Consider the following 20,122-nt stretch of genomic DNA (forward strand, 5'->3'; position numbering starts at 1 on the left):
ATTATTATATTATTGTTGTTGTTGTTGTCGTTGTTCTTATTTTATTATTACTGCTCTGCTGCTGCTACTGCTGCTACTATTATAAATATGAACATTAATCACATGCCATTACTGGAATTCCTTGTGTACACTTATGAACTTGGTCACAATCACAATTTTTGCAAGCCCTAAACAGTAAGGCCCCAAAGCTTAAAATCTGTCCTAAAGAGACCTAGAGAGGAAGAAAAAAATATAACACAACTTATGCATGAACAGGAAATTTTGAACTATTTACCACAATATTCTCATTAATGTACAATGCTTGAAGAAATCATACAACAAAATTGCATCTACAGCTACACTGCTTCTCTTAACTGAAAGACGCGAGCTATCACCGTTGCTTGGAACACCCTCTGCCCTGAATGTTCCTCCATTTGTCCTTTAGATCCACAGGTGTTCTAGTTTTGTGAAATATGAGACAACCATGTTCCAAGATCTTAGTCCATGGATGGCCACCTTCCACAGCTGGAAATATCTTCACTCCTTCCTGCATCAGTAAAAGCGTGGATCAGGTACATGGGAATTGCAAAACAATAGAATCCTTAATGACAAAAGTACAAGGAAAGGGAGGCTCTATCCACAACCTGCAGACTAAAAAAAGTAAATCAAAGGAAACTAGCAGAAGTTGCTGCTTTGGAATAATGTAACGATATGTGTTCAAGTTCTAAACCAAAACAATTCTCTTCTAATCCCAAAAACCTACAAATACAATTTGCCAATCTAATAACGCTTTTAAAGAACCCAAAATTATTAACTACTTACAAGATAACCAAATATAAAATGCTTTATGTGACAAACCTTCAACACTTCCTCCTCTTCTTTAGTCCAGGGGAGTTTCTTTCGTCTCGAATAAAGGGACATAATGTTGGAACTGCAAGATAAAAATGAAAACCAAAAATAGACCATCATAAGCGCACTTCCTGAGCCTCCAAAGTCAACTAATAAAGATGAGTTCATTGTTATGGACCAGAGTACAAGTTTCAACATGATAAGATGATCCAAATTTTCAGAGAATATCACCAGTAGACAAAAATATTCTTAAAGAACTTACTGACGCTTGGCAGGCCTTCTACGAGATATTTTCAGTCTGTTGGAGGGGGACTTGTCTTCATCCTTGAGGTTTTTAACAGTGTTCTCTGTGATCTTGTCTACATCTTGAAGTGACTCAGGGTGATCTGGAACCACTTCTGCACTACCTGTTTGGCCATCAAATGGAAGTTGGTCATGGTTACTGTTCTCAGCTCCTTCACAAGATGATTTACCATTATTACGGTTGGCAACAGGTACAGAACGTTGGCAGTCTTCCCCTCTTTGTTGCTTATGTGCACCATTCTTATTACAAAATCGAATGTCATCCGGTGCTACCTCTTGGACAGGACGGTTAACTTTCCTGTGTAGCTGTCTCTTTTGTGGGTGCCAGTCAGCCGGACCTGTCCCCATGAAATACGATAATGCTTTTCGAGCCAGTGAAGCTTTCTCCTCTGCTTTCCTGTATGCAGCTGCAGCTTGTCTGTATACACAGTATGGGCAGTAGAATTTACCCCTATCATCAAAATTGGCAGGTGAACCCAAGCAAGACTCATGCACCAAAATTGGACACCCAATACTATTACAGCAGAGTAAATTCCCACCCTCACTGCACTTGATGCAAAATCTTTGTTCACTCCAAACTGTTTCAATAGAATCAAGATTGATTGGACCCGGTAAACTTGGTAATGTGCAAATCCTTCCAGTGGATTGGTTCAGACCAGGAACTGCACCAGAAGAGCCATCACTGATGATTGAAGTTTCTGGGATAACATCTTTACCATGTGATCTCCCATCATCACATGCATCTTGCAGAGATTTCTGGATCTGAGTACTAGGAGCTTCAGATGACAAATCGTCCCTGTTAGGCGCCCCTGTAGTAGCATCCTGTTTGAAGGACTGTGTTTTCTCATTGTCGATGCTGATTTTACCTGCCAGCATAGTGTTGATGGCATTATCACCATTACACAGATACTGTTGATTAGACTGTCCACTCCGTGGAACACCAAGCCCCATACTAAGAACAGGTGCAGCAGTGATCTCCTTTAAAAGCTGGATGTCATCACCCCTTTTGGAAGGACTAAGTCCATCAGTGTCTGTGGAAATATCAAGCCTGGGAGATGCAGCGGCAGCCTCCTTCAAGGGCTGGATATCACCATAAGTGGAACAGGTTTTACACCTTTTTGATGGTCTAAGCCCATCTGTTTCTGTGCAAACTCTTCTATTGCTCATCAAATGGTACTCATTTTCCTTATCGAGAACACCTCCCGAATCTGGAGATAAAGTAGATTGATGGTGGACTTCAAGAATGGAATCTTTCAGCTGGAATTTAGAAAAATAATAATAATAAAAATAATAATAATAATAATAATGCTGAAGTGCACAAGTGATTTGAAAAACCTTTGTTGTGCATATACAAGCACACACATATGAGAGAGAGAGTTATGACTATATATATATATATATATATATATATATATATATATTGTGTATGTAAACTGGAATACCCATCAGGGTATTTCAGTCATTTCACCTATGTAATAGGTGTCAACTAGGGACTGATGTCTTTTTTATTTTATTTTTTCTGTTTTTTTTTTACTTTTTCTTTTGTAAAATATAGCTGTTGGAGCTGGTCATAGTTGGTAAACTCGTGACTCAGGCTTGGATCGCCCAATCCTTGACTCGTGAGTCAGTGGGTTGACTCAGATGAGTCAGGACTATATTTTATAGTGTAAGCACATGAATAAGACATGAAAATAACTAAACTTGAAGCTAGTATGACAACAGTTAAGTTATAAAAATATATAATTATACATGATTATTAACTTTTTTTCATTGTCAAACGGTTAAGTTATTAGATTCTTCATAACAAGTGACTTTATATAAGAATTGTGCATTAAAATCATAAAATACATGATAAAAAATTTATAATCAGCATTAGGATCGGTAACCTAAATTGGTGACCCATTAGGAGTGCAATCTGAGTTGACTCAAGCGATTCCCGAGTCGACTCACCGGGTTTGCCAACTATAGAGCTGGTCCAACTAGATGTTGGACCAGTTCCAACGGCTATAAATATAGCCATTGGTGCTGGTCCAATAGTTAGTTGGGCCAGCCCCCTTTGTCTTGGAGTGCCTATTTAAAGGCACTCCCTCTCTTGTATTCCCTAATGCTTTCTAAGCATTTTCATAAGTGAAGATCATTATTTTTTATGTGTTGTGTGTGCCCTTGGTGGCTTTTTGTATGCACATATTGTACCTTGGTGATTGTTCTCATTTGAATGTTGTATTGTTCCATAGTGGATTATTGCTTGTGTAATTTATTTTGCTTGTTGTAACTCCTTTGTGGATTTGCCATTTGTATTTCTGCTTGTTTCATTACATAGTATCAGATCATACGACTCTTGGGATTGTGTAAGACTTCTCCAAAGATCGTGATTACAAGGAAAGAGACTTATCCAAACTCTTCAATTTTTCTCCAAAGATCGTGATTGCAAGGAAGGTTTCTTCTCCAAAGATTGTGATGGAAAGGAAGGTTTCTTCTCCAACTTCTTTCTATTAAAATAGGTGAAAAAAATCCATGACGGTGGTTGCATTCAAGCTAAATGACTCCAATCAGAGCACCATATCAAGGAAAGGAAGTTATGGGGACATGTGAGTGGTACTTCATGTGAACCTCAACTCTCTCTCACCAAAATTGATGGTGAAGAAGCTAGAGAGAAAGCACTTAAGGATCATCTCATCAAAGTAGAGAATTGAAAAGCTGAAAATGCCCAAATTTTCTCTTGGTTCCTTAATAGTATGCAAGTATAGTTAAATTCAAAAAAGCATGTGAGGCTTGGAATTTTCTCAAGAAAATGTTTCTGCAAAAAGATTTGGCACAAAAGTATTTATTCAAGAGAAAATTTGTATGATTAAACAATGTGATAAGAGTGTGAGACATTACTATGGTACTCTCTCACCTATTTGGAATGAGTTAGCATTACTGGAGCCTAAGTGGGATGGTCCCGCTATTGAAATGAAGAAAAAGCAACTCGAGGAAGAACATTTGTTTTCTTTCCTATATAGGTTAAGACTTGAGTTTGAGCAAGTTAGGTCAACTATCTTATATAGCACCGAAATTACCTCTACTGATGATGCTCTTGGAGAGATACCAAGTCGAGACCCTACTTGGCATGACTAAGGAAAGTGAGGAAGTTCTTGTTGTGTCAAGACCCGGTAACAATGTCAAAGCATATAAATCTTCTCAATTTTGAAAAAACAACAATGGAAGAGAATCATATAACCATGGAGGAAGAAGAGTTATTTATCATAATTGCCAAGAAGCGGGACACATTAGATCGGATTTACCCAAGCTCAAACGAAAGATAGCAACTGTTGAAAAAACACTACCCAAAATTACTTCCTCTCCTCCCGGTGTGCTTTCTTAGATTCTTAACTCTAGTGTCCTCTTTCACATGACTCCTTTAGAATTCCTAGTATCTGATTGCACAAAATTTTTTTATGATTCTAGCGTTTCTACGGCCGATGGAACTAATTTAGAAATCAAAACTATTGAAACATTTTCAAATATTTAAAAAAAAAAATCAAATTCCTAAAGTTAGAGTTGTTTCAAAACTCAATTTAGACTTATCTATTTCTCAAATTTTGGATTATGGGTATCAAGTTTCCTTGTCATCAAAAAAATGTTGGGTGTGAAATGAAATGGGGATCTTCGAAACACGAGCTTAGATTAACAAGAGCAAGTGTCAAGAATGACACTAAAGCATAACCCTTAAAAAGGGTATAACTGGAAACAAAATAAAAATAAAAATGTATTCTTTATTGATATGAAAAACCAATTGCTTAAGAAGCATTGGAGTAAAATACAAGAGGGGCTGCACCCCTTTATATATGTGTCAGTCCAATAGCTCTATTGCTAGTCAAGTCTGGACAGGACTTGACTAGCAACAGTCATTCTAGTTCAAACTGAACTAGATGACATAAAGACAAAAAATAAAAATAAAGGAAAAAAATTACAGAAAAGAAAGAAATGAAAAATGTATTTATATATATATATAATATTATTATATATACATATATGTACAGTTTTACATTTTAACACTCCCCCTCAAACTTACGGTACAATGAGCGAAAGTTTGTCTAAGAGAAAGTGAAATCGGGGAGCAGCGAAAGGCTTTGTAAAGAAGTCTGCTAACTGATATTCTGAAGTGACATATGGCAGATCAATTATCCCGTGTAGATATTCCTCTCTGACGTAGTGACAATCCATTTCGATGTGTTTGGTGCGTTCGTGGAATGTTCTGTTACTGGCAATGTAGATCGCACTTTTGTTGTCACAACACATTTGTGAAGCTTTTGTTGCTTCAACTCCCATGTCAGCAAGCAGTCGTCGGAGCCAAACTACTTCCATGGTCGTGGTTGCCATGGCTCTGTATTCAGCTTCGGTGGATGAAAGAGATACCTTCTGCTGCTTTTTACACCTCCACGAGATTAATGATTCCCCTAAAAAGACACAAAAGTCAGTGGTTGAGTGTCTGTTATTGGGATCACCTCCCCAATCAGCATCAGTATATGCAATTAAATCAAGAGAAGAGGAGGAAGATAAGAAAAGTCCTCGTGAAAGAGAGGACTTGATGTATCTGATAATACGCATGACTGCTCCCATATGAACAGAAGTAGGAGCATGTTGAAATTGACTTGTTGTATGAACAGCATGTGCTATATCTGGTCTGGTAATGGATAGATAGGAAAGTGCCCCGACAAGCTGTCTGTAAGGAGTAGGGTCTGCAAGAAGTTCTCCATCATCAATCTTCATTTTAACATTAACAACTTCTGGAGTATCGACTTTCTTATCATCAGTAATACCAGACCTGAAAACAATATCAAAAGCAAATTTAGTCTGAGATAATAAATATCCTCTAGGAGAATAAGCAACTTCAATGCCTAAAAAATATCTCAACAAGCCCAAATCAGTCATTTCAAAATGAGATTTAAGAAGTGTTTTGATTGTTTCAACTCTCTGTTTATCGCTTCCGGTGATGATCATATCATCCATATAGAGAAGAAGCATAATGATCCCTGCATCAGAATTCTTAATAAACAAAGTTGTGTCAGTTAAACAGAATTGAAAACCAATATCAATCATAACACGACTAAACCTATCATACCAAGCTTTTGGTACTTGTTTAAGTCCATAAAGAGCTTTTTCTAAGCGAAGGACTTTACCATTAGGAATACTTAGACCAGGAGGGGGTTCCATATATACTTCTTCAACTAGCTTTTCATTTAAAAAAGCATTTTTGACATCCATTTGAAAAATAGACCATTTTTTGATAGAAGCTAAGGCAATTAAGGTTCGGACAGTAGTCATACGAGCCACCAGAGCAAAGGTTTCTTCATAATCAATCCCATATTCTTGGGCATAACCTTTGGCTACTAAACGGGCTTTATATCTTTCAAGAGTACCATCACTCTTGGTTTTAATTTTATAAACCCATCGACATCCTATAGTTTTCTTCCCTGGAGGAAGATCTTGAACCATCCACATATTTTCAAGCAAAAAATGATATCAAATGGATAGAAGCCATGAAAGCTGAATTAGGTGCACTTGAGAAATATTCTAACATCCCACTCTCAACACCAGGTTCTTTAAAAATTGAAGATGATTCCGTTTTAACCGTGGAGGTGTATAAGGACAAGATCTTTGATGTGTGATGCCATGCAATTTAAGATAATTTTGAAAATCTGTGGATAAAAACTCTCCCCCTGAATCTGTGCGAAAAATAGTAATATCATTTTGAAACTTGTTTTTAACCATATTATGAAAAGTTTGAAAGTATGAAAATACTTCAGACTTATGTTTGAGAAAGTACATCCACGTATGTCGGGAGAAATCATCGACAAAAATAACACAGTAAACAAATCCTCCTTTAGAAATTACTGGTGCAGGACCCCAAACATCCGAGTGTATTAATTCAAGTGGTCTTGAAGAGAAAAAGGTTCTGTTCTGAAATGATAATCTTTTCATTTTGCCGAGAATACAATCTTTACAATCAAATGATTCAGAGTTACAAAATTTTCCTAGATTTGGAAAATGTTGGATTTTGGCTATATGTGGGTGACCAAGTCTCTTATGCCACAATTTCAACTCTATTTTTTGAATATTATAACAAAAAGCTTTCTTCGGCATTTCCAAAAAATCCATGTAATAAAGTCCTCCTTCTCTATGGCCTTCCCCAATCAGCTTGCCTGACTGGCAATCCTGTACCCAACAACCATGAGAAGAAAAAGAAATATTACACCCATAATCAGAAATTTGATATACAGATAAAAGATTTAAATTTAATTTGGGAACATGTCTAATTTCTGGAATAAAAAAAAATTTGTTTTATAAATTTTTTCAAAATTTCCTATTCCTTCTATTTCAAGAGAAGTCCCATCAGCAGTAAAGACCTTTGACACACTTGTTTTATTTTTAACACATTTGGATAGACTTTGATTATTTGGGGTCATATGAAAAGATGCACCAGAGTCAAGAAGCCAAGAAATTTTACCTAGATCAGAAAAAGATGAGGCTGCTGCGCCGGTTGAAGCTTCAGATGAGGAAGAGGCACCTTTGATGAGAGGCTGAAGAATCTCTATTAGTTGGGCCAGGGAAACTGGTGCATCCTGATCTTTAGGCTCCGATCCAGCAATTGCAGCTCTTTTTTCTCTCAGCTCCTTAAGTTTGGGACATTGTGGCCTGTAGTGTCCCGGTTTATGACAGTGATGACAAATAACTTTCTTCTTATCATAGTCACCATTTTGTCGGTTAAAGTGAGGAGGCCTATATGATCGAACATGATTCCCTGGTCTAGACACGGCTAAAACGGAATCATCTTCAATTTTTAAAGAACCTTTCCGGAGACGATTTTCTTCCATTGTTAACTCTTCAATAGTTTCAACAATAGAAGGAATTTTTCCCCGGTGAAGTAGGGCCGATTTAGTGGTTTCAAATTCTGGCCTTAATCCAGTGATAAACTGGTAAAAATGTTCAGCATCGAGTTGTTTCTGACGAAGCTCTATGTCTTCGGCACAATGCCACTTTGGTTCTAAAAGGGAAAGTTCTTCCCAAAGTTCGGACAACCCATTGTAATATTCACGAATAGTTTTGTCTTCTTGTGTCATCATTCGAACTTTTTCTTGGAGGTTGCACACGTGTGCAATATCTTTAAGGGAATACATATTCTTAAGGTATTCTCATGCCTTATCGGCATGATCAAATTTGGCAAGACTTGAGCATTTTTTAATGTCAACGCTATTGATAAGCCATGACATTATCTTCGCATGAGATATTCTCCATTCTTTCCATTTCTTCTCGTATGAGGCAATAGCCTTGATTTTCTCTTCTTCCGATAGAGGGACCTCTTTATCTCCCTCCTTTTTAGTAAGAGATAGCTTAGGTTCCGAATCGGAACCATCCACAATCCCCCATAAGCCTTTTCCCCATATATGGTGCTTCATGATTGAAGCCCATGTTACATAGTTCGTATCGCTTAGTTTCATAGGCATGATGGTGACTTTATCATTGTCATCCATCGATTATAAGGAGAGAAAGAATAGGGATAGAAGAGAAAGAAGAAGGAAAATGAAAAAGAAAGAAAGAAAAAAAAACAATACAACAAGATGTGAAATCTTCTCCAATGAAGTGATAAAACACTTCTCTTCAAGTGGCGAACACTTTTGCAAATGGGCACGGAAATCGAGGCAGCTTTTCCTCAAGATTTAGTACTTCCGCGGCTCTGATACCATGAAATGAAATGGGGATCTTCGAAACACGAGCTTAGATTAACAAGAGCAAGTGTCAAGAATGACACTAAAGCATAACCCTTAAAAAGGGTATAACTGGAAACAAAATAAAAATAAAAATGTATTCTTTATTGATATGAAAAACCAATTGCTTAAGAAGCATTGGAGTAAAATACAAGAGGGGTTGCACCCCTTTATATACACAGCTGAAAGAGGACTCAATAGAGCTGTTGGGCACAGTCCAACAGCTCTATTTAGAGCTGTCGGAATGTGTCAGTCCAACAGCTCTATTGCTAGTCAAGTCTGGACAGGACTTGACTAGCAACAGTCATTCTAGTTCAAACTGAACTAGATGACATAAAGACAAAAAATAAAAATAAAGGAAAAAAATTACAGAAAAGAAAGAAATGAAAAATGTATTTATATATATATATAATAATATAATATTATTATATATACATATATGTACAGTTTTACATTTTAACAGGGTGTAGGATCGCCAGTCAAGGAAACTGATTAGGGAAGGATACAGGAGGAAAAACCTTTACTACATGGACTTTTTTCATCTTCCTAAAGAATCATTTTGTAATTTTGTTAAGGAAAAAGATATTTTTGTGTGGCATCAAAGATTAAGACATCCTAATATATCTAGGTTAGCTCCTTTTCCCTTTTTGAAAAACTCTTGTTTCAAAGAGTTCACATGTGATGAATGTATTCTTAGAAAAATGAAGAAAATTTCTTTTGGTACTAAAACTTTTGTCTCAACCAAACATTTTGAACTTGCACATTCAGATGTAGGGGGACCGGCTCCAACCATGTCAAAAGGAGGGCTCTGCTATTATGTTGTATTCATTGACGATTATACTAGGTATAATTGGATCTATTTCCTTAAGCAAAAATCAGATGTATTCTCTTATTTCAAAGAATTTCACAAATTTGTGCAAAATCAATTTCAAAGTAAGATTATCATCTTTCGATCAGACTCGGAGGGAGAATATTAGTCCAATAATTTCAAAAATTATTTGAAAGAAAGTGGTATTTCATATAAAAAATTATGTTCAAATACCCCTCAAAAAAATGGTTTGGCTGAGAGAAAGCATCGTCATATCATTGAAATTACGAGAACTTTGCTTATCTCTAAAAATGTTCCAACAAATTTTTTGGGCTGAAGGTGCCTTAATTACGGTATATCTTATCAACTGAATGCCTTCATCCTCTTTACAAAACATTTCTTCTTTTGAAAAACTTTATCAAACGTCTCCAGGTTTAAAACTTTTAAGAATTTTTTGATGCAAGTGTCTTGTACTTATAGAAAAAACAGACAAATTATCCCCCAAAGCCAACAGATGTGTGTTTCTTGGTTATGCAAGTCACCCTCCATGTGCACTAGATAAGTATTCTCAAAACCAAAATCTAGGAGAAACTAGCACTAGGAAATCTAATAGAACTTCTAGACATCCTAAAAGATTTGTGTCATATGAAAACTTTTCACATAGATATAGAGTTTGTCTTATATCCATCCACTCCTTAGTGGGTATACAAAGTCAAAACTAAAGGGAATGGATCATTAGAAAGATATAAGGCTAGGTTACTGGCCAAAGGTTATTACCAAGAAAACGATATAGACTATGAAGAGACCTTTGCTCACGTAGCTCGTATGACTAGTTTTAAAACACTTGTTGCCTTAGCATCCATTAGAAAATGACATGTTTATCAGCTTGATGTTAAGAATGACTTTTTGAATGGTGACTTAAACGAAATAGTATACATGGATCCTCCTCCCAAGGATCTACCTATATAAGGCCATTTTACGCCAACTCTTATATCTTTTGTCCATTTGAATAATTGAGATAAAAAATCCCAAAAATCCTTTAGTATAGAATCCTCCCAAATTAAGAACTTAATTGAGCACTCTTTGGACTGGCTTCAAATCCCTCTTCTTGTCAAAGTATCGTCGAAAGATTGTAAGCCTTGCCGAAGCATTGCTGATAGGCATTGAGCATGTCGCAAGCCTGTTGTTCTCGCGCCTTCCTACTTGCTACTCAACAAATTGTGATGATTCCTCTGGCAAACTTGGGCTTGATCGTCCTTAATTGATTGAAGAAGATGATCGGAAAGGAGAGCGTTGAGAGAATTGGTGGATCATGTGTCAGATTCTAGACCCTTCCAAGGCCTTGTCGCTAGCCACAGTCGGCCAATCTCCTTAATCAGCCTCCAGTCACCGAAGCCCATTTTTTCTAGCGAAGATTGTGTGAATCAATCTTATTTTTGATCTTGAGCAAATCTAGCTCAGGCGTGCTGAGCAAATTGCTCAAACGCATGAGCGATCGCTTGATTGTGTGCTTAGCCACTAGTGTGCTTGCTAACAGCAATTGATAGGTCACTTTCGGCCATTGTGGGCCAATTCCAGCCAACGCTTGCAAAATTCACTGGTGGAGTTCCATCCTTTGAGATCAGAGGCATCCAAAGCCTCAATCTACTCCTTGAACACCAAGCAAAAGGTGATTCGTTGTCGCCTGCTTGACCCATGCCTGCATAACCCTGACCTCGTTGTAGTTGCGGTAGACCATTTTGCATAAATTCTGGCCACCTCGATCAAATCCTCCGACGAAGGTTTCTTAGATCCGATCCTCATCCCTTGGAGCTTTGAATTAGGCCAGGAGAGCTGACAGAAAGTTGACTGATCATGAAATTTGTGTTGGATTCCGGTGTATGACATGCAGGCGCATGCCTATTAAGAAGCCTCTAACGTGCCCGCAAGCTAAAGAGCTCAATTTTGACTGCATTAGCGTGGGCCCTATTAGAGAAAATCTCAAGCTGCATCATTTTTTCATTCGGGCTACCAACCTCAATAATCAAAATTAGCTAATAAATGCTTACCTTCTCTAGAGGAGATTTGCCAAAGCAAGTTCTTCTTTGGTGAATAAATTGGTGGAGGTCATGTTTGAGTAGCTCCAACTGCTCTTGCTTATCAGTTAGCCTGCTTACCTAATGCAATCATATCCACAGGAAACTTAGTAAGCTCCCAATCATAGATGAGAGAATAAAAAGCTGATTAAAACTCTAGAAAAAAGGAATAATATCCAAAAGACCCAAGCTTTGAACCAAATTTGTGAGATTTCCCATGATTTTTTTCAAAACTTGCACTGTTCAACATGTTTCTAGAAACCCATAATAGACCAATTCTATGAACCAGACACTTGCAGCCCTCAATAAAGTCATGTGGACTATCATTTCCCATGCATCCAACAAGGACATACAGATTAAAATTGTATGAGAAATTCTGAAGACTAGAAAAACCATATACCAAAAACTCAGGCTTATGACACATGGTCATGGATGGAACACAAAAATAACAGCTTTAAGAAAAGTACGATGCAAGGACACATTTAATTGAATTTCAACTGTGTATGAGAATATTGGATAGTTTCATTCGGCTGTACTCTCTACGAAACCATCTGTTTTCTGATATTTCTTGAATTTTGTGGATCAAGCCCATGAATCCTATCCACCTAATTGCAAAACCTAGCCAAGTAGAACTTGTTTGAAACTAAGAATAAGCTCTATGACTTCTCGTGGCGCCATCTTATTACAATTCCAAAATGCCTGAAAATACCCCAATTACAATTTAGAAAACAAAGATGAGGAACAACAAATTGCCTAAACAGTAAACACCTTCTAAACACCCTAAAACACATTGTACCCATGGACCTCATAAGCTAATAGAAAGTGGGAAGAATGGATGTGTAGAATCCAAGGAGGAGATCGAGGTAAAAGAAGAGGAAAGAAATCAAAGAGAAATAACGATATTAAGAAAATTGATAAAAGCACTCATATAGGCAGAGCTTCTACATGGCTTCTGTCTTCCTCATTCCAAAGTTTATTTCTCCATCTTAACTTCCCTCTCTACTCCCTCTAGTATCCATTGTCAGAAAACCAGCAGAAAGCAGCCCTTGGACATGATCAAGATCATCAGAACACCTATAGAAGAAGACTGAGAGAATGATATTCAATAACTTATATTCTTATCCGAATGTAATGGACATAACACCATTACAAAACAATACTTGGGGATTAATATGTTGTCATTCAATCCAGCACTCATCTTTTCCCTTGCTTTTCCTAAATTGATAATTAGTAAAGTCCAATAAAATGCCTATGATATTTTCCAGGTTCCATAAAATGGATAAAAGGCAAGCTTTATCAAAGACAAATAGCAAGTAGGGAAGGTGACAAGGTGTCACACAATGAAGTATGAAGTTACCTACAGTGCATTTAACCAATTAATCAGCTATTGAGGTGCAAAAGCACAACCCTGTTCACTTTGTCACAATAGTCACTTACAAAAAGAACAGGTATTTCTTAGATGGTGTCTGTGTTTCAATGTTAGGCATAGATGCTGCAGAACTCTGACAACAAGAAGCTATTTTGGCTAATTTCTGAATATTCTGTACTCTTGAATAGTCGAAAACTGCATTGCATAGGAAAGGAGCCAGAGTGATGGTTTTACTGCAATAAAGAAGGATGCAAAAGATAGGTGGCGATGGAAAAGAAAAAACCGGTGGAGTATTCACAGGCGGTACTGCAGAACATGTACGAGCTCCTTCTAATGGAAAAAGAAGGCAAAGGATAATAAGATTGGAGAAAACAATGGTGATCATTGTTATATATATGCTTTAGAATGTATTTTAGGAAATTTTGCATATTTTTGCCTTTTATTTTGTTTTATTTTCTTTATTTAATGTTTTATATTTTACCCCTTTTACAAGGGGTATTTATGTCATTATGGACTAGCCGTTAGGCCTGGCCTAACGGCTGGCCAGTTAGCCATTGGGACTAGCCCAAGGGCTAACCAGCTAGCCGTTGGGACTAGCCCAACGGCTAGTCCTCTCCATAATATATATATATATATATATGGGGGTTAAACCCCTTGCTCAATTATTCTTCTCTTGAGTATTATTGATTAATAAATATATATATTTTTGTATTAAGTGTTAAACCCATTAGTGGCTTGTGTGTGCTCTTGAGTGCTTGTTCTAGTCCTTAGTGGCTTATGTGCATTATCCCATAGTGGATTTGTGTGTGCACTTCTTTCCTTAGTTTCATTACATGGTATGAGAGCCAATAGGCTCTTGATTCTATTGATGGACCTTCGTGATGATTGGGATTTTTGGAGAATGTGCTGAAGCTTCAAATCTTTATCAAGTCCCCCTTTTGCTCATCACGGAGGAGTCCGTGTCCGTCATGCCCAGCAAGTTGAATGGATCCAACTAACGTACTTGGGCCTCTACTATGGAGAATCACGTGTTATCCAAAGGCCTTATCAAGTACATTTAGAGAGATTGTCCGGAGACTCAACTTTCATTCACAAAGATTGTGGATAGGAACTTGAGGTTCCTTGAAGAAGATGAGAAGACTATCGCCAATCTTGAGTTTGAAAGAAGGCACATAGAGTGGCGGATGGACAATGCAAAAATCCTTGTATGGATTGTAACTTGTAAGTAGCGTAGATGCTTCCATCCTTGATAGTGTGGTCCAATTCAAAGTAGCCAAAGAAGCATGAGAGTTCTTGAAGGACACATGTATACTATGAAAGACATGACTCATTGGTGGAACCTTCATAAGAAAATGGTCGTTGAAGCAAGGTGGCATTCCGAGACTACTACAAAAAGATGGCCTTTTTGTGGAGGAAACTTGCCATCATGGAGCCTAAGTGGGTGACCACCAGGGATCTTCGCCTTAGACAAGAACAACTAAAGATGGAACAATTTTTTATGTTCTTCAATGGTCTAAGGACCAAATTTGAAGGGGTAAGAATGATGTTGCTCCATAAATCCAAAATTCCCTCTCCATGAGACTCTTACCGAATCGAGCACAGAGGATGGAAAATTGAAGGAGGACAAAGTTAGTGACACCATTCTTGCCGCCTCCAAACCCGGTGCCACTACCAGCATATATAGACATCCACATTTTGGAAAACAAAGCAATAAAAGTTCTAGAAAAAATATTTGTCACTTTTGCAATGAGTCGGGTCACATAAAGCAGGCTTGCCTAAAGTTAAAGAAGGTGGCTTCCGTTGGAGACTCCACCAAAGCAAGCAATGATATCAACAAAGGTAGAGAATTTAAAGATCTTTCAATTGCACAATTGGCCGCAGCTCTACAACAATACTTGAAGACAACATCTACTTCCACTTTGAGAGAAGTCTCATCCTCTTCTATTTCGAGCATATCATCTTGGATACTTGACTCGAGAGTCTCTTTTCACTGGAGGCCTAATGATTCCTTACTATCTAATTGTCGCACTAATAAAGATTTTTTCTAGTGTTTCTACCATTGATGGTGACTCTTTAGAAGTCGCAAGCATTGGTGATTTAAAAAATGATTCCAAAATTTCCTTTGTTTCAAAAGTTAGAGTTATTCATAGATTAAATTTGAACTTGCTTTTAGTTTTTCAAATATCTGATTATGGGTATGAAAATCTCCTCATCTAATGGTTGCTCTGTACAGGATCGTCAGTCAGGGAAGCAGATTGGGGAAGGCCATAGAAGAAGAAATTTATACTACATAGACTTTTTATGTATTCCAAGAAACTCTTTTTGTAACCATGTCAAAGAAAAAAATATTAAAAACTTGGTATAGAAGACTAGATCATTCAAGTGTATCAAAACTTTCTCTTTTTCTTTTTTTAGAAAAAATTTGTAATGAGAAAGAATTTGTGTGCGAAGATTGCATACTTGGAAAGATGAAAACTCTTTATTTTCTTTCTAGATCCTATGAGACTAAAAGAGCTTTTGAACTGGTGCACTCGGATGTATGGGGACACGCTCTGGTCATGCCTAAAGTAGGATTCTCCTATTATGTTATATTTATTGATGATCATACTAAATATACTTGGGTTTATTTCCTTAGGCAAAAGTCAGAAACATTTTCCTGTTTTAAGGAATTTCATAATTTAATTAGAAATCAATTTCAAACTAATATTTATATCTTTCATTCTGATTCTGGAGGTAATTTTTTTATCAAATGATTTCGAATGTTATTTGAAAGAAAATAGAATTTTACATCAAAGATCTTGCCCAAGAACCCCACAACAAAATGGTCTTAGTGAAAGAAAACGTAAACACATCATAAAGACAAATAGAACATTACACCTAAAAACTTTTGGGCCAAAACCGCTCTCACTGCGGCCTATCAGATAAATAGGATGCCATCTTCCGCTTTAAAAAATGTTTTTCTATTAGAAAAGCTTCTTGATATTGAACTAAATTTTAAAAGACTAAGAGTTTTCAGTTGCAAGTGTTTTGTGCTTTGTGAAAGAAATGATAAATTATTTCCTAAGGCCATTAAACGTGTTTTTCTTGGTTATGGGGAAAATAAAAAAGGTTATACCCAGAGGAGTGTGACGTAGAAGAAGAACATGATTTCAACACTATAAACATGGACTTATCTAAGCTTACTCTTCCTTCTTATGATATATTTCATGATGAAGCAGAAAATTAATAGGAACATTACCTCATCATCATATGCATTGTTTAGGATATATTTTTTGTATGCAATTATATATTGTTTGTTTCTTTATTAATATAATTTATTTCCTTTTGCTTGACTTGTTTGATTGTTTCTTATTTTCTTAAGTCACTTAGTGTAGTCATAATATATTTAGGTTGATTTAATTGTGGTATTGTTTTTTATTGATGGTGAATAACAATTATAGAGAATTCGATTTATTGCATGAATTTATGCATGATAAATTGATGATATGATAATTGTTTTATTTCATTAGTGTTAATTGTTAACTTAAAACTATTAAAAATTATATATATATACACCCTCCCACACCCCCTAAACCCAAGTTTTTTTAAAGTGCCGCATTGTTGCACTCGCACCTATGTGACATAGGTTGAGAGCATTTAATATGGAAAAGGTCTATCAATAGGAGATTTTGGCAATGTAATAATTTCTTCAGGCAAGAAGTATAAAACATCCAAAAAAAATATTTGAATATGAATGAGAAGAACCTCTTTAACCTTCAGAACAGATAAATGGGCCTTATGCCGTATAACAAACTGGACATGCCCACTTGGATGCACGCCTTATACAAGGTCCAAAGTAAATCTTTTGATCGAACAGTGATATGGTGACTGTGTATAAGGTCTAAACTTCAAGCCAACATAGTGATTCTGACATGCATGACCACAAGCAGGCAGCGGTTTAATGAGAAAGATGGAGAGTGTTGCCAAAATCTGCCAACATTTACCTGTCGCAGCTCAAACTTTTGCAATGTTTTCTCTTCAATTAATCAATTCATAGAGGAAAACTAACCCAGGCAACCATGCTATCAATATTTTCCTTCTCCCATGAATACCACAATCAAATAGATTCAAACAGGCCATTCTAGCAAACAACAGAACATTGGTTCTTTTATCCACGACAACAATCAATAGCCATAAAGTACAGAAAATCCAAGCAAGCGATCGTAAAACCCAATTTGGAACAGAATGGGGAAGAAATAAAAATCACAAAAGAACGGATTTCATGTTTACCTCTTTGGAAAAGCGAAGAACAGCATCCTCGCATCGTTCAGAGGCACCGATTCCGTACAAATTCAAAGGTGGCAGCTCACACTGATTACGACCTGAATTCGGAGATCTTGAATGCGATAATTCCTCCAAGCATCTCAAAGAAATCCTTTCCCTAGCATTACTAAACAAATCTCTGTCGAATCCCGGAACCCTAGAAACCAAAGCTGGGGCAAACAACTTGAGTCAATTCGCATTCCCGGGCAGTGAAGAACAAAATAACATCATTCCAAATAGGAGAAGGGCATTAAATCTGAACACCATTAAGCAACAAAGGAACTCCCACAAAACCCAACTCAAGAAACAAGGATTTGAAAGCACAAGAAATGCAGACAAAACTTAAGATTGAAAGGAAAGGAGAGAAAGAGATTCAGGAACACGATTTGCCTTTAAGAAGCAGGACGTCGACCTCCTTCGCGTCGGCTAGGGTTTCGAGGATCCACGACCACGCAAGGGATACGTTTTCGTTTGGCGCGGCGAAGAATCCGGCGTCTTTCTCCCTCCTTCCTTCCATGGAATTGGAACAAGAGAGATTCTCACTCGAATTCCTCCTTATTCTTCTTCTCCTCACGAAATTCGTCTCGTCGACTCTCTGGAGCTCGAAATTTCCATAACCCTCTTGGCCAATCGCTATTAACCAGAATGGGGAGGAAGAAAATCATCTAGTTGATGACATCCTTCGAGAAAATTGGGGAAGAAAAGAGAAAATGAATGGCAGAAAATCCAAAAAACACGACACGAAGTTATTAAAAAAAGATCTTCGCTACATTTGAAGCTCATAAAGAGAAAGAAAACCGAAATTTCGAGTTTTTTCTTTTATGGATTTCTCTTGTTTGTAACATTGGAAGAGTCTGTGCACCAAAAATTAAAAAAAAAACGAAGAGGGAAAATTAAACAAAACGGCACCTTCTATTGCCCTCTCCTCTCCTTGGGCAGCAAGACTCTCCTCGGGACTCGGAGATCCTTGGTGCTAGTAGGGATGGCAGTGGACCGGAGGCGAGGACATTGGAGGTTAAAATCAAAACTTATGGAGGGATAGACATACCCTTGTTACTGCCTGTCCTGCTTCGCAGGTTCGGTCCTCGATCTTTATTAAAAAAAATATTAGTACATCTTTATATATATTATAAAACCTTATGTATTTTTATTAATCTTAATATAAAACCTTTTTTCGAATCTCTCCTCTCTTCTTCCTTTAACTATAACCGCACGAGCTCTCATTTTTGTCATCTCCTTTTTCTTTCCTTTTTAACGATGGCAACGACAGAAAGAACAAAAAAACGAAACCCAGCCCCCATGTCGCACTGTTTAGACCGGAGATACAGCGAAGCAGGTTATATGTTCTCCCTGCAGGTTATATGTCCCCCCCTCCGGTGCGTGTTCTTGGGTCTGAACGAGTGTCACGTATGTAAGCATGTGGGGCTCATTTTTTCATGTGTCGGCATCACTTAGCATTGAAGTCCCGTGCATTTGCAAAGACTTAAGTACATTTTTCTGCCATTAGCATTATGAAATGACATTTCGAGTAAAGGATAAAAATATCCACCCTCCATAATTTGCAAATACTTAAGTACCCTTTCCCGCCATTAGCATCGTGAAACGACGTTTCAAGTAAAGAACAAAAATGTCTTCTCAAAAAAAAGTTAAAATCATCATCATTTTTGCCTTAAGGAGTAAACTCATCTGCTTCTGGATCACCTTTTGACGATGCACCATCTGCTGTAACAGGAGCTCCCTTTGCCGATGCAGCCTTTGCCATCGCCTGTTGCCGCCAGAGCATAGTCGAAGCACTGTTGCCACCATCGGCTGCATCTACCTTTTAGGTGTTTCTCCTCCACTGTCGGATTAGCAAAACTTGTGTCCTAGAAGGTGAGTTTTGTGTAAGTTTTCGTTATGTAAACAAATCGATTTGTAATCCGAATGTTAAATCTTACAAGTGATTGTACTATACATGCTAAATAACACATATTTTCATACTGAAACAAGAGTCGTGAAAGGCAACGCTATGTACTTATGAAAGCTAAATTTCTACAATGATTTGTAAGTTTGAAATTAACAAAGAGTTATACATTTAATATAGTAGTAATTTGTTCGATGCAGTAACGATTTATATGTTTGAAGCAGTAGCGATTTACGATTTATGATTCATGATTTATACATTTAAAGCAGCAACGATTTATACATTTAATGCAGTAGTGATTTATGATTTACAACGATATGTACTTATGAATGGTTCAATTTCTGCAACGATTTATACGTTTGAAGGAGCGATTTGTACGTTCGATGCAGCAACGATTTATACGTTTGAAGCAATAGTCATGTGTATTTATGATTTATGAAGTTACCATGATTTGTACTTAAGTTTGTTAAATTGTACTGCAATGTTTACTTATGAAGCCAAAACGTACAACGATATGTACTTATGAAGGGTGTGATTTGTACAACGATTTATACGTTTGAAGCAACAACGATTTATATGTTTGATGCAGTAACGATTTGTACTTAATTTTGCTAAATCGTACTATGATATTTATTTATGAAGTCAAATATTACAACGGCTTGTAATGTTGGTGATTGTTTAACGAATGTGATAATTTGTAATAATATATAATTGGGAAAGCGGTTGTAACATATAATGATGCGATTAAATTTATGTGTTGTGTTGGTTAGCAATGACTACAATTCG

General features: G+C 36.9%; 1 protein-coding gene across 1 annotated transcript; it reads right to left on the minus strand.

Annotated features, from left to right (window-relative positions):
* Nucleotides 1-222: 222 nt before the first annotated feature.
* LOC149836082 (uncharacterized) lies at nucleotides 223-18,521 on the minus strand. The gene is made up of 7 exons (XM_090008979.1): nucleotides 18,482-18,521; nucleotides 17,824-18,066; nucleotides 17,401-17,603; nucleotides 11,736-11,843; nucleotides 1,091-2,388; nucleotides 838-910; nucleotides 223-526 (listed from the first exon to the last, which is right to left on the minus strand). Exons 2-7 carry the CDS (start codon nucleotides 17,948-17,950, stop codon nucleotides 371-373), a joined length of 1,965 nt encoding a protein of 654 aa, XP_089865105.1. The 5' UTR covers nucleotides 17,951-18,066; nucleotides 18,482-18,521; the 3' UTR covers nucleotides 223-370.
* Between the last annotated feature and the right edge of the window lie 1,601 nt (nucleotides 18,522-20,122).

The sequence above is a fragment of the Nuphar pumila genome, chromosome 6, assembly GCF_984573655.1.
Source record: "Nuphar pumila chromosome 6, dmNupPumi1.hap1.1, whole genome shotgun sequence".
Classification (NCBI taxonomy): Eukaryota; Viridiplantae; Streptophyta; class Magnoliopsida; order Nymphaeales; family Nymphaeaceae; genus Nuphar; species Nuphar pumila.

Excerpts from the sequence above, each read along its gene's own strand:
- LOC149836082 (XM_090008979.1), bottom strand. The coding sequence starts at position 17,950 with ATGGAAGGAAGGAGGGAGAAAGACGCCGGATTCTTCGCCGCGCCAAAC. Across the intron at positions 17,604-17,823 it reads CGACGTCCTGCTTCTTAAAG|CTTTGGTTTCTAGGGTTCCG; the intron begins GCAAATCGTGTT and ends TGTTTGCCCCAG. Across the intron at positions 527-837 it reads AAGAGGAGGAAGTGTTGAAG|GAAGGAGTGAAGATATTTCC; the intron begins GTTTGTCACATA and ends TTACTGATGCAG.